The sequence below is a fragment of the Panthera leo genome, chromosome D4 (genome assembly GCF_018350215.1).
Source record: "Panthera leo isolate Ple1 chromosome D4, P.leo_Ple1_pat1.1, whole genome shotgun sequence".
NCBI classification, from domain to species: Eukaryota; Metazoa; Chordata; class Mammalia; order Carnivora; family Felidae; genus Panthera; species Panthera leo.
Genome location: NC_056691.1, coordinates 89800095 through 89822561, shown reverse-complemented (window position 1 = coordinate 89822561; position 22467 = coordinate 89800095). Strand labels below are relative to the sequence as shown.

At 50.9% G+C, this 22467-nt stretch overlaps 1 protein-coding gene across 3 annotated transcripts; it reads left to right on the top strand.

Annotated features, from left to right (window-relative positions):
- Nucleotides 1-1421: 1421 nt before the first annotated feature.
- On the top strand, nucleotides 1422-22205 carry TTF1 (transcription termination factor 1). Of its 3 annotated transcripts, none has more exons than XM_042914113.1 (11): nucleotides 1422-1487; nucleotides 4013-5007; nucleotides 5213-5442; nucleotides 7048-7233; nucleotides 8413-8491; nucleotides 10543-10673; nucleotides 12635-12869; nucleotides 15069-15158; nucleotides 15610-15675; nucleotides 19397-19482; nucleotides 20396-22205. In XM_042914113.1, exons 2-11 carry the CDS (start codon nucleotides 4031-4033, stop codon nucleotides 20575-20577), a joined length of 2262 nt encoding a protein of 753 aa, XP_042770047.1. In that variant the 5' UTR covers nucleotides 1422-1487; nucleotides 4013-4030; the 3' UTR covers nucleotides 20578-22205. The 3 variants fall into 3 exon arrangements, 2 of the variants coding, with proteins under 2 accessions (XP_042770047.1, XP_042770048.1); XM_042914114.1 differs by having other exon boundaries at nucleotides 1448-1487; nucleotides 4024-5007; XR_006196158.1 differs by lacking the exons at nucleotides 19397-19482; nucleotides 20396-22205 and having other exon boundaries at nucleotides 1423-1487; nucleotides 12635-12862.
- Nucleotides 22206-22467: the final 262 nt, after the last annotated feature.

The window sequence follows — 22467 nt, the reverse complement described above, 5'->3', positions numbered from 1 at the left end:
TTAAAAGCCTCCCAGGAGATCGGCACAGTGCTTTTGGAACCACTGGGCCGGATGATCTCTAGTCTGCCTTCTAGTTCCAGCTTTTTATGGGTTCATTCACCCCCATCATCTTCATTGAATGTTGCAAATACCAACAAGACTCTGGGTAAGAATGTTCACCAGGAGGAATTTGCACCAACAGCAGACTTGCTCTTCAAGGCCTTACACACCAACAGTGGGTAACACCAACACTCCGTTTCCAGAGCAGACCAGGCAGATTTCCAGCTGCTCACCCAAGGCCTGGGGCAGCCAGTGGGTGGTGGTAGCGTGTGTGGGGGGTGTGATGTGATGTGTACTCATGATTTCTCCAGCCTGCTTCCCTTCCAGACTTTCACGGAAATACAGGTTGTGCGCTTTCAATCAAAACTGCTGGGCAGCTCAAGCCCCAGGAAGTCACGTGGTAGGTGCAGGGAGGGGCAGGATAGCGGAGTAGTGGAGAGAACACAGGTTTGAAACCTGCTTGGGCCACATACGTCCCTTTGGACAAGTTACACTAAGCCCTAATTTTCTCATCCAGAGGGGGAGGCTGATAACACCCAATAAAGATAATCCTACAATCCCCACACAGTGTTGTTATCGGATTCAGTGAAAAACTAGTTGCCAATATGGTTATGTTTACTGTTCAAGAAGTCTATAAAAAGTTTGAGTGCTATATATACTGGCCTGGACTCAAAAGCTTTACTTTGAATCATAGGCCAAGTTTCTTCAGGACGCAGTTGAAGCGGGAGGATTGGACTACATCTGCAAGGCTGCTTCTAGCTTCATCTGAACTTAACCCAGCAGCCTCTGCCCACCTCTGACCTGGACTTCCACCACCCTCCCCTGTATTCACTCCGCTCCAGCCGCCCTGGCCGTCTTCCAGGTCCTCCAGCGATCAGGTGCAGGGTCTTTGTCCTTGCTTCCAGCCTGGGACCATCTTCCATCTAGAGTTGTGCTCGCCTTTTTAGTCTACAGCTCAACTCAAATGTTCCTCCGCAAAGAGCTTTCCTTCCCTTCCCTCTAAAGTAGCACTCACTGCCCCCGTCACTCTCCAGCACAGTACCCTGTTTTCTCTCCTGCAGAATAATCTGAAACTATCTTGGCTGATCGGTTTCTCATGTCTTCCCCAGACTTGGGGTCTCACCACCTTGTCCACTCCGGGACTAGAACCGAGCTCGGCGCAAACTTGACTAAGTGGAACGCACGCGCGAGCTGGGAAGCCAGTCCGGGCCTTCTGTCCCCTCCCTGGGGTTTCAGGTCGCGCTTTACTCCACCCCCACTCCCCCCCCCCCCCCCCCCGACCCGAGGAACGAAACCCGCTGTCAACTACGCCTGCGTCAAGTCCCTGCGGCGGGCGTGTTGCCACGGCAGCGTGACGCCGAGGCGGGGCCGGAAGCGACGCACGACCACTTCCGCTTCCGCAAGAACGGCGCTTCCGGATCGGGAAAAAGGTGGCGGCGCCGTGGGAGGTAGGTTGAGGCTGCTTCTTGGTCGTTCCGGGTTCTTTCGATGCGCCTGTCGAGGTCGAGCGGCGGGTGGTGGTGCCTTCGCCTCGCTGAGGCCGCTTTTGGCTGAGGTCTCCGGGGGCGGTTTGCGCTGCGGCCGCCCCAGGCCGGCCCCCGGGAGCGGAGGCCCGGGTCCCGGGCGGGAGAGGATCGGGAGTCGGACACGGGGCCGGGGCCTCCCTCCTCAGCCCCGGAGAGCCCGCCGCAGAGCAGGGAGAGCAGGGGGTCTGTCGCACCCCGCAAGAACGAGAGAGCCCGAGACCAGGCTTGGGCACGTCCCGGCGGGGCGGGAAGCGGTGTGTTCCGAATCGGTGGGCGTAGTTGCTTGCCCGTTTGCTTGTCGGGCACGGTGGAACCTTTGGGAGCCCGACGGACGAGACCCCAGCCCTTGGGAGGCCGAGCGTGTCGCCGCGGCGCGAAGTACAGGAGGGCAACTGCAAAGCGGGAGACGGGACCCAGTCTAGCTGTTAGAGAGGCCTTCTTGAGGAGGTGAGTTTCGGACGTGGCCCAGTTAACGCGGAGAAAGGTCCCTCGGAAGAAGGAGCATCACCGGCAGAAGTTGCTTTTGGAAAGTCCTGGAGAATGAAAAAGAACGTGTGTATTCCGGGAACCCAAAGGAGCAGGCTGTCTGAAACCCAGGGAGAAATGATAGGTGGAGAGTTAGACATGGACCAGACTAGATCATGAAGGGCCTGGTAGGTGTGTAAGGATTTGGGACTTGGTCTTAAGAATAACAGGGCAACCAAAAAAGTCTTGGTGGGGAGTAAGTATGCAGTTAGTATGTTGTGCTGAGTTCCAGAGACCAGAGGGAGAAGCTTAGGAGGTGTTTCAAAGAAAGAAAGTGAAGGAGGTTGGGAGAGAGGAAGGAAAAAGAATATTTAAAGGAATCATCTGCTCACCTGTTCACCGTTCTCGCGAAGTCCTGAAAGATGGGCCAGGAAAGCATGTATTGAATGTAGTGGGTTGGAGGTCCTCGGCGCTTTTCCTGGAGCAGTCTCAGGGCAGGAGTGGGGGGGGGGGGGCAGCTAGAAGCAGTGGTTTTGGACGTGGATACAAGGTGAGGAAATGGAGAGAGCATTTTCTGTCTGAAGTTGTGCTGTGAAGAGGAGAGAGGAGAACAGCTGGGTGGGGCTTCAAGGTCAGAAGATGGTTGGTTTTCGTGGGTTTGTTTTGTTTTGTTGTAAGTTAGGAGAGGCTAAAGATTGTTGGAGTGTTGCCAGAAAGGACCCACTGCAGAGGGAGAGGCTGAAGATACAGGAGAGGGGTAGGGTCCCTAACTTCTCATGGGCGGTGAGGACACTTTGAGAATTGTGTGGCCAGAAGAAGAGTATGAAAGAAGACATCAGTTTCTACCCATAAGCCAGATTCCCCAGCCCCAGGACCTCCCCTTCAACAGAGGCACTTAAGAGCTTTCATTAAGACCGTTCTCCCTGATGTCACCCAAAGATGCGTGGAAACTTTTTTTTTTTTTTTTTTACGTTTTTAGCAGAGGAGACTAACATTAAATGATTAGTGAAATAATCGTTTAGTCTTTAAACTACATTTGGGCTAAGTGCTACCAAGGAGACGTATGGTTTGCTATGAAAGTATATTTGGAATGGACCAAGCCCACGGGGGTCAGGGAGCGCTGTCTTTTTCTCCTCTTCCTCCTCCTTTGTAAGTACTTACACATGTACATCCTTCAGTTGCTTGTTTTTGAACACAAATGAAAGCAATCTGTACCTTTGTTCTCCTTCTTGCTTTTTAAGTGAAAAAGCAAGCAGCATTCAAATAAGTAAATAAAAATACAACAAACACCCCCGTCGTCATTACCCCCATTAAGAAATAAAAGATGACAGACACAAGAGAAACTGGCTCGATTCTTGTCCCTGATCTCTGAATTTGCCAATCAGAATTTGCCAGTTACTACTACGTATCCATGCAGAAAAGACACATACAATTGATTTGTGGGTTTTAAACTTAAGAGGCAAAGTATCATCATCACGTATGTCTCTTCTTAACCAGGGAAAGCTTTTTTGAAGAAGTGATATTCAAACCAAGCTCTGAAGGATGAAAGGAGGCAGGAGGCAGGGAGGGTAGGAAGGCAGCAGAGGGCATTCCAGAAAGAGGGTATGGTATGTTAGAAGACCGTGAGCTAAGGAAAGGATTATGGCATGTTCGGGGAACCCAAAAAAGACATGTGTGGCTGGACCATGGAGTTAGAAGAGAGAGGTAAAAGATGGGGGCGGGGGGGGGGTGCGGGGAGGGGACAAGGGCCTGATCATGCTGGGCACTTTGTTCTCTGTTAACTGTTCTTTACCGTATCCTAAGGGCAGTGGGACCAGACCGTAAATTACGGTGAGCCCCCGTGCATTTAGAATAATTTAAAATTGACAACCATGATTCCAGTCTTGTCATTTGTCGTATAATTTCATTTTTCTGTGATTTTTTTTTTTCCTCCTGAGGCCAATGTTTAAAATGCTTTGCAAAAATAAACCATTGTTGTCAAGTTTCCCTACAGGAACAGAATGGAAGGAGGACCGAGCAGATTGGAAATTCACACCCCAGTATTTGACAAGAAAAAGAAAAAATACTCTGTATATAAGGAAGGACACCTAAGGAGTTCCCATGAAAGTTTCAGAGACGCTCCTCTGACAAGCGAACAGCGTCACATAACCAAGAGTAAAAAAAAGAGAAAGGATTTCCAGCATTTTCATTCTTCCCCTTTGCAAAAATCAGAAATTTGCGAGGAGACTGAAAAGACCACTTCTATACCCAAAAAGAATAAAAAGAGAAGACAGAAGGCTTTGGGGGTAGATGAGGAAACAGGCGTGGTGTACGTCCTGGTGGATAAAGAAAATATCAAGGACACGCCGAAGAATTTTAGGAGCGACGTCGATGTCGTGTACGTGGACTCGAGCAAGGAACAAAAGCCAACACGAGAGCCTGACGCAGACGAACCGCAGTCCGTTCCGAAGTCACGTGAGAATGAGTCCGAAGAGCCGCATCATAAAGTCAGGGAGAAAAAGAGTAAAAAACGTCGGAAGAAAGCGGCATCGGGCGATGCTGTGCAGGACAGCCCGCGTGCGAGCCTGCCCCTGCCCGAGGTGGAACCACACCAGCCAGAAGCCCCCCTTTCCGTGGGCCCAGAGGGCGAGATTGCCCAGCTGCCAATACCCGCAGGTGAGAAAAAGTCTAAGAAAAAAAAGAGAAAAATTTCACACAACCGCGAATTTGAGGCAGTGCCCGGGCCTGAGGGTCTGGAGAACGCGCACTCCGAAGGATGTCGAGGGGTCAGCGGTGTAAAGAAAAAGGCTAAGAGACGGAAGCGAGGCTCTTCTGCCGAAAGCCCCGTAGCGCCTGGTGGGGAGTTTTCAGCGCTCGCTGCCCGCTTGGAGGACGCGCGCTTTGATTCACTGGAGGGAAATGGCACCTTGATTGAAGAAAGGGAGGAGCCCAGGCCACAGGAGGAGAAAACCCAGGCCTGTACGGGAGAGGTGCAGAGGTAACGGGGGAATGTTGTGTCTTCCGATGTGTGTCTTCTGTGTGACTTCTGCCTGTGACCTCTTTATCTAGCATGTTCGTGGCAGGCTCCGGCATCCCTCCTTGCTTTCACACCGTCCTGGTCTGAAGTGAGGGTCACTTTAAGCCCTTGAAAGCCACCGGGGCAAGCGACGCGTTCACGTGAGTCCGTCCGATCTTGTCCGTAGGTTGGAACCTACAAACGAAGAAGAAGAAGGCCGTCTGGAAGTGGCCACAGGTTCCGAAACGAGATACTTATCCGAAGAGTCGAGAGATTTGGGCGACTCGGATGTGGATTTGGACTCGGCCGTGAAGCAGCTCCAAGAGTTCATCCCCGACATCAAGGAAAGGGCCGCCACCACCATCAAGAGGATGTACCGGGATGACTTAGGGCGGTTTAAGGAATTCAAGGCACAGGGTGAGCTGGGGGGACTCGAATAGCTGCCGGGCTTTCCTGTCTGCGTGAGGAGCCCCTGACGCCGTTTGGTGAACGATGCAAGTTGTCTAGGTTCACCGGCAGCACCTTCTGGCCGCTTCCTGCCTCACCTCCTGCCGGAATTGTTGTCCGAGCCACGAGCTCAGCCAAACGGAGGGGTCTGGGTCTCCTCCGCCCAACTTCTGGTAGGGGAGACCCGTCTCCTTCCTGATCTCACTCACCGTGTTGCAAGAACCTCCCAGAAAAGTTACGGACTCGAGGAGCAAACCGCAAAGCTGAGGCTGTGTGGTCCGAACGAGCGGTGTTCACTGGGCTGTGAGGGACCCAGTACACTGGTCCCCGGGAACAGTAAAAGCAGAGCCTTAGCCCCGTTAATCGTGTTGAAGAGGTTCGTTTTAAAAAAACAGACCAAGGAAGGAAAATGTGTTTAGAGCAGCATCTGTGGAATGCTCCCATTCTTTTTGTATGTCTTATGTCAAAATTTTTAGGCGTATGTATTTTTTAAAAGATATTCTTGAAATAAGTTTAAGAAGGGAAAAACCATGCCATACATAAGACCCATCAGTACATAATGGAACTTGGTTGCTTTGAGTTACAAAGAAGAGTAGAATGTCCAGTTAAATGACCTTATTACTCCCCCCATCCCCCATATATTTGCATAGAGAATATATGTGAATATTTGTATCGGCCAATTTCACCGTACTTGCCTTTGGCCGGGGTGTGTGTGTGGCAGAAGAGATTAAGAGGGGACTTCTTAAAAATTTTTGTGTTTTTTTTTTTAAACGTCAACATTTTTTTAACATTTATTCGTTTTTGAGAGGCACAGAGAGAGTGGGAGTGGGGAAGGGGCAGAGAGGAAGGAGACAGAATCGGAAGCAGGCTCCAAGCTCTGAGCCATCAGCACAGAGCCTGATGCGGGACTCAAACCCACGAACTGTGAGATCATGACCTGAGCCGAAGTTGTATGCTTCACCAACTGAGCCACCCAGGCGTCCCTTAAAAAAATTGTTTTTAACTTTTATTCATTTTTGAGAGGTAGAGAGAGACAAAGCGTGAGTCAGGGAGGGGCAGGAAGAGAGAGAGCGAGACACAGAATCTGCAGCAGGCTCCAGGCTCTGTCCTGACAGGCTGACACCTGCGTGTTGGGCTTAAATCCACCAATCACGAGATCGTGACTTGAGCCATGACCTGAGTCGAAGTCTGACGCTTAATGACTGAGCCTCCCAGGCGCCCCCGAGGGGGGACTTCTTTGAAATGTTTATTTCCATACTACTTGAACTTTTAATGAAAATATATTCCTTGTTAATAAAAAAAAATGACTATTTTCCAAAGAGATTGATGAATTGGGGAAGGTCACTCTAGAAGGGGATGACGGGGCAGACTTTGGGAGAAGAATGACTAAAATGGAAGGGAAGCTGAGGCTCACAGTGGGGGAGGGGGGAGCTAATGTCAAGGGCACACCTAGGGCTGCTTCTCAGCAGGGGGTAGCTGACTGGGCGCTGTTGTAACTGCCCAAGACTGAGTGGTGGGTTTGCTTTTTCCTTTGTTACTGACAATGCCTACTTTTTCTCCCCACCCCAATCCTAGGTGTCGCTATTAGATTTGGCAAGTTTTCTGTAAAGGAAAATAAGCAGTTAGAGAAAAACGTGCAAGAATTTCTGTCCCTGACCGGGATTGACAATGCGGACAAGCTGCTGTATACAGACAGATACCCAGAGGAGAAATCTGTGATCACCGACTTGAAAAGAAAATACTCCTTTAGACTGCACATCGGTAAGCGTACAGCTGTTTTCTTTTTGACCGTCGCCAGCCTTCCAGCCGTAGCCGGGTGAGGCACGGTAGGTGTTCGCACAGCGCCCGGCCGATCGGTATTTCCGTATTCGCATCGCCGGCCTGTACTCTTGGGGGTTTGGAATGCGTTCATGTCTCCCAAGCGTGGTGCTTTTCCGGATCTTGTAGAAAGTAACACAATCGACTTGGAGCTTTCCTGCTGGGCAAGAAGTGTGGTTCTGGTTTCTGCTCCCCTGCTCTAATACATGCTGTCTTTCGTATGCTGCACACGGCACACCCGGATCTCCTGAGTTTCCTGAGTACAGCCTTACGTGTGCTTTGTCGCTGGAACCCTCTTCCAGCGGGTGTGCTTGGAAACTGAGAGCAAGCCATGAAGCAGCATGGGATTGGACAGAAAGGAGATCTATGAATTCATTAATAAATGTATTTATTTATTTCTTAGTATTAATGCCTATTTATTTTTGAGAGAGACAGAGCATGAGCCGGGGAGGGGCAGAGAGAGAGAGGGAGGCACAGAATCGGAAGCAGGCTCCGGGCTCCGAGCTGTCAGCATGGAGCCCGACCTGGGGCTCAAACTCACGGACCTTGAGACCGTGACCTGAGCCAAGGTCGGGTGCTCAACCGACTGAGCCACTCAGGCGCTCCCCCTCCCCCGCAAAATCCATGAATTGAAAGAGGATGATTTCTTAGGTGTTCTCCGGAATGTGCAGGGGCAACCAGAGTAGGGAGCCCCTGTCGGGGGGCTGTTTGGTCCTTAGAGTGAGGAGATGAGTAAAGCCTGCTCGTTCAAGAAGCCCTCTTGTTCATCAACTGTTGGCACACGTCCTCCACGTTAACATTCGTTCCCCTTAACTCAAATTTTGTTAACGTTACTTTGGTTTATAAAGAACTTTTCCCCCGAACGTGGTAGGTAGACTGGAAGCTGGAGCCTCGACATCCTAAGCCCGTTGTTTGCAGAGCTCTGCAAGGAGACTGGTGACCGCGGGTGTCTCTGCTCCTCGAGCCAGCTCTCTGCAGGATGTGTGAAATCCCGGCCTCGACGTGGGGTCCGGGGTCGTGGGGGGGAGAGGGGCCTGTGCCGGCTTCCTTTTACAACTGTGACTCCGTTTCAGGCCAGGCCCTGTGTGCCCCACTGACCACTTGCCTTTCTTCCGACTTTAGGGAAGGGCATTGCCCGGCCCTGGAAACTCGTTTACTATCGAGCAAAGAAGATGTTTGATGTCAACAATTACAAGGGCAGGTAAGAAGCCTTAGCAGCTTGAGACACAGCATTTCTCTGGTGCTTGCTGATCGTATAAATCAGAACGTCCACAACAGATTAGAGGTGGTAAAGAAAAAAAAAAAAAACGAAATCATGAGGACCTTTGTGTGTGAAACGGGCCTGCATATCTGCGGTCAGGTGAATGTCTTCAAAGCCCATTTCAGTTTCTACCTCTTTAGTCAAAGTTTGTGATCTTCCCCTTTCTATTTATTTTTTATGTATTTTTTGAGAGAGAGAGAGAGAGAGACAGAGCATGAGTGGGGGAGGGGCAGAGAGAGAGAGGGAGACACAGAATCGGAAGCAGGCTCCAGGCTCTGAGCTGTCAGCGCAGAGCCCGACGCGGGGCTCGAACCCACGAACCGCGAGATCATGACCTGAGCCGAAGCCGGATGCTTAACTGACTGAGCCACCCAGGCGCGCCAGTCTTCCCCTTTCTAGATCCCTGGCTTTTCCTTTGTACTTCCTCTAGCACTCGGCGTGCCGCGCCCCCCTTAATGTTACTCACGAGGTTTTCTTTGCTCTCTGCTCATGTGTAAGCTCCCTGTGTACCCAAATGTTCCTTCTCGATGCGACGTTCCCTCCGGCGCTCAGCCCGCTTTTGGGGGTTTCCAGTGAGTGTGTGAAGGCAGGGTGAACGCCAGCCAGAGGTCCAGTGCGAGCAGTTCGGCAGCGACACTGCTTGGTGGTCACGGTCTCCTCCCTCCCTCCCCAAGTAAATGAAACACCCAACTACGTTTTGTTCCCAACGTTCCCGATAAAACCAACGTGGATCGGGTGTCGGCTGTGGGTAAGCGCTCTGCTCCAGGACAGAGGGAGAGGCAGGAAAGCGTCGGGCCCCTCGCTCTGCGGGCCCAGACAACCTCGTGGACTTGACCTCACTCTGGGAGGCACATTTAGTAAACGCGGCAGGGTCGTTTGGGTTCCAGGTAGCTGCACGATTTGAAAGCGAGACCTACGTATTATGCGACCCCCAAACACCGATACGCCCTTGGTTTCTTTTTTTTTAATTCTGACCAAAAGAAGTAAACCGGAAGCAGAGGAAAAGGTTGCTCACAGACTAAAACCCACGCTCCCCCTTTCCCCAAGCCCCGGGGTTGGACGTCTGTGGACGGAACTCGAAGGAAATTCACTAAAGAGGACCTTTTCAGCGGGACGTGAAAGAAAGCTTTGGGTAAATGAACGGTGGCAGCTGAGGTGACAGTTTTCTATCTGTGACATAAGGGAATGAAAGTTTTAGCAGAATACAAAGTCTGTATTCTAATTCTAATTCTAATAAGAAAGTTCATTCATTCGTTTGCACCACGTGCTTTGTGTGTGGTAACAATTTGCCCTTAGAATGTTGGGTTTTTTTCTTAAAGTTTATTTATTTATTTTGAGAAACAGAGGGCGCGCGTGTGCACGTGAATGGGGGAGAGGCAGAGAGAGAATCCCAAAAATACAGTTTGGGGGGCGCCTGGGTGGCTCAGTCTGCTAAGTGTTGGACTTCAGCTCAGTTCGTGATCTCAAGGTTAGTGAGTCCAAGCCCCGCGTTGGACTCTTTGCTTTAGCGCAGAGCCTGCTTCGAATCTTCGGTCTCCCTTTCTCCCCCCTCCCCCGTTCACAGGTATACTTGAGCACTCCCTCCTGCCCTCTCTCCCTCTCTCTCCCTCAATTTCTCTCTCCCTCCCTCCATATCTCTCTCTCTCTCTCTCTCTCTCTCTCTCTTTCTCTGTCTTTCAAAAATAAATAGTAAAAAAAGAAGGCACCTGAGTTGCTCAGTCGGTTAAGGGTTGGACTTTGGCTCAGGTCATGATCTCGCGGTTCGTGGGTTCAAGCTCCGCATCAGGCTCTGTGCTAACAGCTCGAGCCTGAAACCTGCTTTGGATTCTATGTCTTCCTCTCTGCCCTTGCCCCGCTGACACTCGCTCCGTCTCTCTCTCTCTCTCTCTTTCTCTCTCTCTCTCTCAAAAATAAATATTAAAAATTAAAAACAACACAGTTCTTAATCTCACACTTGATCAGAACTGTAGCACGTTTTCCCTTCCTCCCAGGTACAGCAAAGGAGACACGGAGAAGTTAAAGATCTACCACTCCCTGCATGGAAACGACTGGAAGAAGATTGGCGAGATGGTGGCTCGAAGTAGCCTCTCTGTTGCCCTGAAGTTCTCCCAGATCAGCAGCCGTAAGTGAACCGTCCGCGCTGCCCCACCCCGCGAGCAGATGAGCCCCCGCGGCCCCAGCACGGGCATCCTGGCAGGCCTGTCTTGTGGGGGGGCCGTGACGGTTGACTGCTGAAGCCGTTCTCCCAGCTGTCTCATTTCATTTCTCACCCGCGATTGTGAAACCATGCAGCCTTTATTCACACGACCGATTTTTTATAATTTTTCAAATGTTTTTTATTCTTGAGAGAGAAAGAGCGAGACACAGAATCCAAAGCGGGCTCCAGGCTCGGAGCGGTCAGCACAGAGCCCGACGCGGGGCTCGAACCCACGAGCCACGAGATCATGACCTGAGCCGAAGTCGGACGCTTAACCGACTGAGCCGCCCAGGCACCCCTCACGTGACCAGTTTCTGCCACGCCTGGGTTCAGTAGCTTTCAGCTCTACCCGCCGGCCTGACTGAGACCCTGGGAGGCTGGCGGGTAGGAGAGCCAGGGAGGAGGAGGTCCCCTCCCGCAGAGGACAGGGGAGACTGCTGGGAGGGCAGTGATGCGATTCAGTCGGCCTGTTAGGGACTTTTCCCAAACCTCCTGTCTCTTTTTCTCCTCTGTCAGAAAAACTTTGTTGGTTATAGTCTTTACGTTACAAAATCCCCAGTTGCTTTAAGGAGACAGCCCTCAGATGCCATTACGGTGAGCACGGGGGCTGGCATCTGTGGCCCCTGGGTGACTGGGAGCCATGTCTTTCGTGCCACCACGTCCAGCCGTGGCGCCATGCAGACTCAGTGTGGCCAATGCTTCTGGATTTGGTGCGAGTGTGTGAAATCTAGATACCTTTTTTTTCCCCCTGAACTGTTTTGATTTTTAAATATCCAAATTGTTGAGAAAAAGTAACGTCACTCTGTGGGCCAAACCAAAGATATTTGTAGGCTGGTGGTTTGAGGCCTCTTCCTTAGCCTGACTGTGACCATCTAGACCAGGAAGATGGACCACGGACGGTTTGATGCCTTCCGCAGATGAAGGCTTCAGGTTCAGACGCCTTTATCATTGTGATCACTGGAGCTCAGTTTCACGCATTCACTTACTTGGTTCCCATTAAATGTTTGGAGAACCTCACAGAGTCACACGGGAGAGGTTACTCAGAAACAAGAAAAACAACTTTTTTGAAGTTAAAAAAACATACATTGCTTTAAGAAAAGACAGTTCTGTTCTGATATTGGTTCTTAAACAGAATCGTTGGGAGGCGCCAGGGTGGCTCAGTCAACTGAGCATCAACCTGATACCGGATCAGGTCATGATCCCAAGGTTGCGGGATCGAGCCCCGCTTGGGATTCTCATTCTCTTTCTCCCTCTCCCTCTCCCTCTCCCTCTCTCCCTCTCCCTCCCCGTCCCCCTCCCCCTCCCCCTCTCCCCCTCCCCGTCCCCCTCCCCCCTCCCCCCTCCCCCTCTCCCTCTCCCTCCTCCTCCTCCTCCTCCTCCTCCTCCTCCTCCTCTCCCCTGCTTGTGAGCTCTCTTTCTCTAAAGTAAAAGATAACAATAAAGAATCTTTGGCCACTGTAGTGGTTCCGCTGTAATTTGCACGTAGCTGTGCTTATGGTGTTATGTTAGTGTAATTGAGGTGTTGCCCACTCTCTTCTGAAAAGTCCTGATTTATCTTCTTTTTTTTTAAGGCTTTAGAGTGGCTTTGGGTTCACAGTAAAATCGGAAGGTCCACAGACGTCCCGTCTGTCCCCTGCCCCCACACACGCACGGCCTCGCCCATTATCCGCATCCCCCACCCGAGCGGTGCCATTGTTACAGCCCGTGGACCCTCACTGACACATTGTGAGCCCCCAGGGTCCGTAGTTGATATTAGGGCTTACCCTTGGTGGCGTACGTGCTGCGGGCGTGGACAGATGCGTAGTGACACGTGTCCGTCATCGGTTTGTTTTTGACGAGTGTGAAGACAGGCGAGAGACTGTAAGATCGTCCTTTTGTGTCTGTAGCGAGAAACCACGGTGCTTGGAGTAAGGCGGAAACCCAGAAGCTAATCAAGGCTGTGGAAGAAGTGATTCTAAAGAAAATGTCTCCCCACGAGTTACAGCAGGTGGATTCCAAGCTGCGAGAGAACCCCGACGGCCGCCTGTCTATTGTCAGGGAAAGTCTGTACAAGGGCATTTCTTGGGTGGAAGTAGAAGCCAGAGTAGAAACCAGAAATTGGATGCAGTGTAAAAGTAAGTGGTAAGTTTTAAGGCTTCTTCAGTGACCTTCAACAAGATGCCCCCCCTCCCCCCCTCCCCCCCCTCCCCCCCCTCCCCCCCCCCCCCCCCCCCCCCCCCCGTCCCGCTTTCTCACAGACACACACCACACACGTCAGCAAAGCGGGTAGATGGGTGAAGTCACGAAGAAGGTCCACGTAACCGTCGTGCGGAAAACCTCACGTGTCAAGAACGATCGTCACCAGTCGTCCGTTCCGGCCACTTCGGTATCCGTATCTGATCTGAGTTGGCGCTTAACTAACCTCGATCCCTTGCGTGACTTCCCCGTGAAGGAACGTGAGCCTTCTTAATAATATTGGCTTGCGGTTCCTTCACTCTGCTCCTGCTGAGTCTTTAGGAAAAGCAAATAGTCCTCTCTTTGCAGCATGAGGGGAAAAAAAATACGAACCTCCCCTTTGGGAGGGAAATCACAAGCACGGTGATGAGCAGGAGTTAGCCCTTTTCACAAACCTGTCGAGTTCGGCGGCACCTCTGGCCTCACCAGAGCGAGGCAGCCGGGTTCATCGTGCCACTGTAGACACGCTCGTCACATAGCATTTTCAGTCCTGACCTCGCTGCACCTTCGTTGCCTGATGTGGCTTTTCCGGGCCCTGGAGAGACTCTGAGCTGGGTGGTCAGCTGTGCCGGGACTCCTCGGAGCGGTGGGCCTGCAACTCACGGCCCGCACACCTCACGCGCAAAGGGAGTGCGGTCATTGTCAGGTCAAGTAAGAGTGAGTTCAGACTGGGGCGCCTGGGTGGCTCGTTCGGTTGAGTGTCTGACTTCGGCTCAGGTCATGATCTTGCAGTTCGTGAGTTCGAGCCCCGCCTCGGACCCTGTGCTGACGGCTCAGAGCCTGGAGCCTGCTTCCGATTCTGTGTCTCTCTCTCCCTCTCTCTCTCTCCCTCTCCCTCTGCTGCTCGCGCTCTGTCTCTCTCTGTCTCAAAGATAAATAAAACATTAAAAAAATTTTTGGAAATTACCATGAAAAAAAATTTTTTTAAAAAGTGAGTTCGGAGTAGGCATGTTTTCTACTAAGAGCAGATTCCTAGATTATGCCATTTGTTGTTCCGTCCTTCAGAATTCTGTCCTAGAGTTCTCTATTTTCGTAGAAGACTACACTCAGGGGCATAAACTCCAAAGAACAGATGATGATTGGGGGACAAAACGTTTACTATGGAGGAACCAGAGCCCTTACTGCCCCTGTATTTTAGACTAAAAAAGGAGTGGTTCGCAAGCCTCCGTTGGAGGACGATAGATCAGTGTTCAGAAAGGGAAATACCACAGAGCAGCCATGCTTCAGGATCAGAAGAATTAGGATAACATGTAGGGTTGCTTGTTTAAGAGAAAAGCAGGAAACTTGAAACTAGAATGTAGATTTCCTTCATGTAGCGTTGACAGGACCTCAGATGCTGCATTTCAGAGGAACACGGCTGGCCGGTGAGAACGACAGCGTCACTCACCTGTGGATTGTGTATCCCCCTTATCCAGAACGGAACAGCTAGCGATCTGTCAGATGGTGACACATTTTACTCTTTGAGACGAGTACTTAAAAAATAATTTTTAGCTGGGTTGCCGCTCTCTTTGGGTTTTTTTTTTAAATGTTTATTTTTGAGAGAGAGAGAGAATCCCAGGCAGGCTCCGAATCGTCAGCGTAGGGCTCGAACCGTGAGATCAGGACCTGAGCCAGAATCAAGAGTCAGATGCCCCGGGTTGTCCTGCTCTTTAGGAGCTCCGGTCACCCTTCCCTTCAGCCATTCGCTTTGGGCCTTAGGGGAGCCACCACATCATTTATGACTTTACTGAATCTTTCTTACGTCCCTCCGTTTTGTAAGCAGTCTTGAGTTTGCAGTTTCCTTTAGCACCTGCTGATGGGCCGATACTCTGTGCTCCTCCTGTTTGTAACTTCATTTTATGGAAGTTTCATAGCGCACAGAAATTCAGAACTACCGTATCCCTCATCCAGCTTCACTAACCACCAACTTTCTGCCACTTTCTTTATCATTTCCCAGTTGAAAAGAAGAATAATAAGCATATTCCCAAAGGTGGCCAACTTTAGCGATGAGCTACACAACTCACAGCGTGGTTCTCCGTAAGGGTGACGTCGTGGAGGAAAGTGCGGGAAATTGCGGTGGAAACTTTAGCCCGGGAGGTGCACTATATTTTTTTTCTTTGCACGCAGGACGGAAATTCTAACCAAGAGGATGACGAATGGTCGGGATGTGTACCGCGGAGTGAATGCCCTGCGGGCCAAAATCAACCTGATCGAAAGGTACAGCCAGAGGAGGTGATGCCGTGGTAACTCTCTGACCCGAGAGTAGGTGTCCAGCAGCAGAAATCTGCAGTGAGATTGCTAGGGTTCAAACCCGTTTTCCCGCACTGCCTGTGTGTATGACCTTAGGAACTTTTTTGTGTGTGTGTTTGAATTTTTTTTAACGTTTATTTATTTATGAGAGACTGCGGGAGACAGAGCCAGAGCAGGGGAGGGGCAGAGAGAGAGGGAGACACAGAATCCGAAGCAGGCTCCAGGTTCTGAGGTGTCGGCACAGAGCCCGACGCGGGGCTCGAACTCAGTGAACCGTGAGATCATGACCTGAGCCGAGGTCGGACGCTCAACCGACCGAGCCACCCAGGCGCCCCAAGCTTGCCACGTTTGGGAGTCCGTGAACATGCCCATTGTGCTGCCTTGCGCTTGAAAACTTAATGTTTATTTTTTCTCCCAGGTTGTATGAAATAAACGTGGAAGATGCTAACGAAATAGACTGGGAAGATCTTGCTAGTACCATAGGGTAAGACCGTTTGGTTAATGTTAAGCTAATTAAAAGATAAGAGATGACGTAGTTAGTGACCGTCTATGAGTTTTGGAAGCGCCGGGCTGAAATCCACGCTGCAGGCGGGATTCGTGTGTTGATGGTACTGTGCACACGGGGACGGGGTGCCGTGGGCCAGCCGCGCCCTCCCCCTCCCCACCACCCCTCGCCGAAGACCCCGGGGAAGGGTGAACGAAATGTGTGCGGAGTCTCTTAAGAGCCTCACGGAGCTAACGTGTTAAACGATTAGAGCAGAGATCCCACAAGCCCTTTGCCCCAAATCATAGATTCTTACCAGTTTTTCCACGTTTGCTCTGTCGTCCGCCCTCCCTTTCCCGTTCCCACTCCCTCTTCCAAGGGAATAAAGTAGTTTCGTTCAGCCCTTGAGGATTAGTGGTGGGCACCGTGCCCTAAACGAGAACATTATTACGTGATCACGGCGCACTTACCACGCCCAGGAAATTCGACACCGATACAGTGCTGTGCTGCAAAGCACAGTTCACATTCAGTTTCCCCCACTAATAATGTGCCGGGAACGTCCTTTATAGCATTTCCCCCCGATTTAGGATCCAGTTCAGATTTACACGGTGCATTTAACCGTGCGTCTCCTTCGTGTCTTTCCATCAGCAAAGCTCTTCTGCCTTTGGCTTTGAGGGCATTAAAAATGGGGGCGAGGACGGGCTGGTTGTTTGTAGAATGCCTCGCGGTGGGAGCTTCTCTGCTGCCTCCTTGGGATGAGGCTTTGTGTTGGGGGCAGGAGCCCGCCGTAGGTGACCCTGCGTCTTTATCATCACATCATCTTGACGCTTTGGCTCTGGGGGCATTTGCCAGGTTCCCCCCTCCCCGTATAAAAGTACCGGTTTTTCTCTTGGGGATAAAAAGGGGCCATGGGAGGTATTTTGAGACCATGTAAAGGTCCTGTTCCTCTTTAAGCTTCCCTAAGTAGTTTCGGTAGGGTGTTCATTTGCATCTTTCACCTGCGGGGTGAGGGTGAACTTTCCTATGTTTATTTTTGTTTTTTTTTAATATTCGTATTCATTTTAGAGAGAGTGCACACGAGGCAGGGAGGGGCAGAGAGAGAGAGAGGGAGACCCAGAATCCGAAGCAGGCTCCAGGCTCCAGGCTCCGAGCCGTCAGCACAGAGCCCGACGCGGGGCTCGAACCCACGAGCCGTGAGATCATGACCCGAGCCGAGGTCGGACGCTGAACCGACTGAGCCACCCGGGCGCCCCCAGACTTCCCTGTGTTCATAAGCTGCCTCCATCTGCCTCTGCTGTGAGCTTTTGTTACCTATCACCCAGACATCGTGAATCCCTTCTTGCTACTGAAGACAGAGGCCACCACTCCCGATACCTGAATTTATTGCTTGCTGAGCAAGGGAGCCAGCCTGCAAAGCACAGTCCCTGTATGAGAGCAGGTCATTGAGAGCTGGGGGTCTGGGAATCGGTCTCTCAGAAGTGGGGGTGTTAGGGGTTGAGTGGCCTTTAGTTTTAGAAGGGTGGATGGTGAGGCGGGGCTGCCACTTGGCTGGCTGTCAAAAGGGTGACGCTGTCCTTGATCCACGAGGAAGGGCTGAAACTGGTTCTGGTGGTTATTTGCACCTTGGGATTATAGACAACGAGCAATCAGTTTGGTTTTTTAAGCTGGAGAATGGGAAGTTTGTCCTGACAGACCCTGTTAGGAGTCACAGACACGCTCATGGCTCCAAACCCTTCCCTCCCAGCGCACCTGCGGGGTGGGCCACTCACTGCTCCACGTGACGGGTCCCTGAGAGGTGAGGGTGCCGGGTCTCCCAGAGGGGACCCGGCCCGGCACCCACCAGCTACCATCTTGAGAAGCGCTCATGACCGCAAAGCCCTCCCTTTGTAGTAGCAGACGGGTTTTTGAAAAATTTGACTTCGCCAATAAATTTTTGCGTATCATGTGATGTCACCGTCCCCTCACATCACGATTTTCTTAGATTAAAACGGGCATTTAGTGGTTTTAAGTGAAATTACATATTTGAAAAATGGATTGTTCCGCTTAAGATTAATAAATCTCAAAGCCATAAAGTAGAGACTGTGGCATCTAGCCAAAGCTGTTTGAAATAGTACATTCTTTAAGTTTTAATTAAAAGAGCGAAAAAGAAGTCTAAACGTTCGGTCTCTCCAGAGTCTTAAAGCCTCCTCGTGAATTATTGAGGCAGGACGTAAAGAAAGCGTGTCCGCCTAGTGAAGGGTACTGCCTGCTTCGTTTGAAAACATCCAGATTGTGGCTCCTAAGCCTGGGGTTGGGCGTGCGGAACATCCTGCTGGGCGCCCGGCACTGCAGGAGGAGGGCGGGCGTGGGGGCCTTAGAACTTGGACTTCGCGGTCAGACTGAGCTGGCGTTGAGTCCTGGTACTCAGTTTTTAGCCGTCTTTGGACATGTCGTTCCCTAACTTGTTCTGAGCCTCGGTTTCCTCATCCACAAAATGGTTTGATAGGACCCTAGTGAGGACCAAGGAGGTCGTGCATGGTGGACATGTGTAGCCCGGTGCCTATCAACACCGATCGTTTCAGCTACTAGATTAGCTTCCGGCTGAAACAAGTAGGTCATGCTTTTGTTGTCTAAGAAAAAGTCCAGGAAAGTAAAGTTAGTGATTTCCACTTTATTTATTTTTTTAATTTATTTTGAGAGAGAGAAAGAGAATGTGCGGGCACTGGACGTGGAACCTGCCCAAGATTCTCTTGGGGCACCTGAGTGGCTCAGTCGGTTAAGCGTCAGACTTTGACTCAGGTCATGATCTCCTGGTTCGTGAGTTCGAGCCCCATATCCGGCTCTGTGCTGAGAGCTCAGAGCCTGGAGCCTGCTTCAGATTCTGTCTCCGTCTCTCTGCCCCTTCCCCGCTCGTGCTCTGTGTCTGTCTCTCTCTCTCTCTCTCTCTAAAATGAATAAACATTAAAAGTTTTTTTAAATAAAAAAGATTCTCTCTCCCTCTGCTCCTCTCCCCTGCTCGTGTATGCATGCACACTCTAAAAAATAAATAAGGAAATAAAGAACGATTAAGATTTTGTCCGACTTACTGTAAATTGAAATACATTTGACTCTCACCAAAACATCATAAGCATCTACTTTTTTTTTGTTTTTAAGTTCTGCAAAATAAAAAGCAGGGGACATCTACTTTTGGATTGTGACAGATATGTATTTATCCTAGGTGTAATGGTTAAGAGTGTGGGGTTTGGAGTCAGACCACCCAGTTGAAGTCCCAGCTCTACCCCCTTATTAGCTGTAAGATCTTGGGCAGCTTCCCTGTGCCTCAGCTTCCCCACCTCCAGAATGAGGCACAAGACCGCTCATAGAGTGGTCGTGCCGGTGGTTTGTCCTTAGATGGGAAGATCTTAGGGCAGGGCCAAGTACAAGGGCAGCATCCGCTTACGTTAGCTGGTGTTACGCTTGGTTCCTGACTAGTGATTTAAATTCTCGTAAGTTAAACAGGATCCATCCCGTGCTGTTGACTTTCTTCCTTTTGTGCGTGTTCTTTTTAACCACGTGAACAACAGCTACCTCACGTGTGTCGTGTTTTTATCGCACATTTATGGGCACGATCGTTTCGCGTTCGGGATTAAGAAAGTTACTTAACGCCTGCAGATTCTCCCGACTCAGTGTGCTTCGTACGCAGCAGTGAAGTGACCAGTTTTTAAACTGATGCTGTCTTTTTTTTATCTTTGCCTTTCTAAAGTGATGTCCCGCCGTCCTACGTTCAAACTAAGTTTTATAAGCTGAAAGCTACCTGTGTTCCCTTTTGGCAGAAGAAGACTTTTCCAGGTCAGTATTTCCAGTACTGTATTCGAATTGTTAAGAAGCCAGCAAGTGATGGCACGTGCTGAGAATGTGACCCCGGGCACGTGACTTCTGGGAACCTCTGCTTCTTCGGCTGTAAAATGGTATAAAGATTATCAAATCCTAACCCCCACCTGACAGCACCTTCAGAAGTACTAGATGAGATAATAGATGAATTGTGGTCACCAGGGTGCTTGGTGCTTAGTGAGCACTCGGGAACCGTGAGTGCTTCTGGGTCACCGTCATGTGCTCACACGCACACGTGACGCATGCTTGCGTGCGCACATCATGTGACACGCTCACACACAGTTCCAGAAAAAGCGTACGATGCCCGGTTCCTTCTTTGCAGCCATTCGTGGGCGGTTCAGGTATTCCCAGACTCAGGTGGTCAGAGTCCTGTGGGGAACTGGTGGAAAACGTACATACCGGGGCCTCATCCCATACACACGGAATCCTAACCTCGGGGCTGGGTCTGGAGGCTAGGGTTTTCTCGAACAAGCACGCAGGAGAGCCTCCAGTGGTCTGCCCGGCACCCGCGTTCGGGAGCCACTGGTTGGGGTGACGCTCTGCCACGGGGCGTAGATGAGCTACTTGTTGCATTCAGCAGACATCGCAGCCCGGGTTTGAGTCCTGGCTTCGTTGGCCCCTACCAGCTCCGCAACTTTGGCCAAGATTCGCAATGTCTTCGTGCCTTGGTGTCCTCCTTTGAGGAACGGGCCACCTCGTAGGATTTTGAGGGTGGACCTGGTTGGGGGAACCTTAGTAAGCCAGTTAGAACAGGACCACGCTCGCCATAGTAACGGCAGCAGCCCGCTACCCGCGTCCGTGCCCTCTGCCCTTTGACCTTGGGAAGGAGGCTTTGTACGCGTAATTTCAAAATTACATTTCTTTCCCTTAGAGATCATAGACTACCTTTACGAGACCAGTCTGCCTCTGCTTAAGGAAAAGTTAGAGAAGATGATGGAGAAAAAAGGTGCTGAAATCCAGACTCCCGCGGCGCCCAGGCAGGTGTTCCTACTCCGAGACATCTTTTATTGTGACGACACCAGTGAGGGAGAAGACGGGGAGGAGAAGAATTAAGGGGAGGACACTGTGCCTTGGGCACCCCTCCAGGTGTCGTTGGATTTCTTTGCAGTGGGGCGGAGAACCTGTCTCCAGGACTGATGTTTAGGAGAGAGAGAAGGAGCCATGGCGCAGGAAGGGGATGACGATACCTTGCGTGGCGGAGCATTCCACGGTGATTCGCATACTCACGCTCTAGTGCGTTTGAGCGTGCAGGGAAAGAGGCACGTAAGAGTCGATTTAATGCTTCCGTGCCGTTGGACATAATCACAGCAAACGGTTCTCATAAAACCACAGTATCCCCGGTCCCTCTCGTTGCGGCAGAGGGTGTGGAGTCACGGCCCGTGAACAGTTCGTGGTAAGGATTTCAACGTACACGCTCGGCCAAAAGGGGAACGCTCCCAGTTTTAGTCAACGTGCCTGCCAGCTTGCCTTCTGTCTTCCCAGTTGTTATTCTGTGTGCTCAGTGTGCGTGAGTATCAGGTGTGCGTTAACAGGGAGTTGTGGACCCACTGGGCTCCCAGACTGGCTTCACTTCGCACGTCCCTGCCTTCGTGGGCGGGCCTCTTCCTGAGCGAGTCAAGTGCTCAAGGGTACGTATTCTGCATACAAGCTGCGTTCTCAAAGCCACTGAATTCACCTGGTGTCCAACTGGAAAGAAACCAAAATCCCAAACCCGGCAGACTCTTCCACTGCTTCCGGAAAATCCGGTTCTGTGAGATTTTTGGAGGGCTGCTGTGTGGGTCTGAGGCACAGCTCACACCCTGCAGGGTTTCAAGGATAGTTTTGAGTGTCGGGCCATTCCGTCCGCCAGGAGAGCAAAACGATTCCAGAGAGTTGGAACGGAGGATTCAACCTAGGGATTTAGGTTACAACGTTGTTAAACAGGATCGAAGACGCAAACGGGAAGGCTGGATTCCCGAGCAACGGGTGACTGAGGGGAGGCGGTTGCGGCCCTGCTAACGTGCCCTGTCCCCGTGCTGCCTGGGTTGTCTCCTGCTGCCGCCCTGGCGGGACCCTGTGTCTCCTCGGAACACAGCAGCTGCTGCCTCGCTCCTGCCTTCCATCGTCTCCCTCTCCCCCAGCCCCTCGGCAGAACCCTGCTGGCCCGGGGAGTGGGGTTCCAGGCTTCTAGCCGCACCCGTACTGGGGAGGACATAAGATGAGGGTGAACAGCGTCCCATGCAGCGACGTCGCCATCTACGCCAAGACAGAACTGCACTGTCTCCTGAGCATTCTCTCCAACGTCATGACTCTTGCATCACGACGTGTGCTGTTGGTTAATTCATCCATGAAGCCAGACATTTGCCCAAAGCTACCCTACCTGGAGAAGGAAGAATACAGACACAAGTCTGGGAGTCTGGTCACCACTGTATCCCCAGCACCTGTCCCACTATGGTGCAAGTAAGGAACACTCCGTAAATGCTCAGCAAACAAATGACTGTTTCCTTTGGGCAAGCGTTTTACCTTTACTCCCCTCCTACCTGGCAGGCACACCGTCTCCATGCTGACGGGAACACAAGTTCCTTTCAGAGGACGGTCGGGTAAAAGACATCAGAGCCTTAAGAATGTACACAAACTAAGATCTGGCAATTCACTTCTAGAATGAAAAGGACTGGTGCATAAGAAGGGCACCTTTATGATTTGAAATGGAAAAACATGTAAATGTTCCTTAATGGGAATTTGTTACTGTATATTCCTAGAATGGGATAGTATCCGGTAATTAAAAACGAACACGATAGAGTGGATTAACATAAAAAGAGGTAAACAAAATGAACCAAAGTATTTCAGAAGAGTAAATATTTTCAATTTTGTAAAAGTAAAAAAAAAAAAAAAAAAAAAAGGCCGGGGGGGGGGTGGATTGTGTATATGTAGATGCATTAAAACGTATGGGAGAAATTAAGCCCC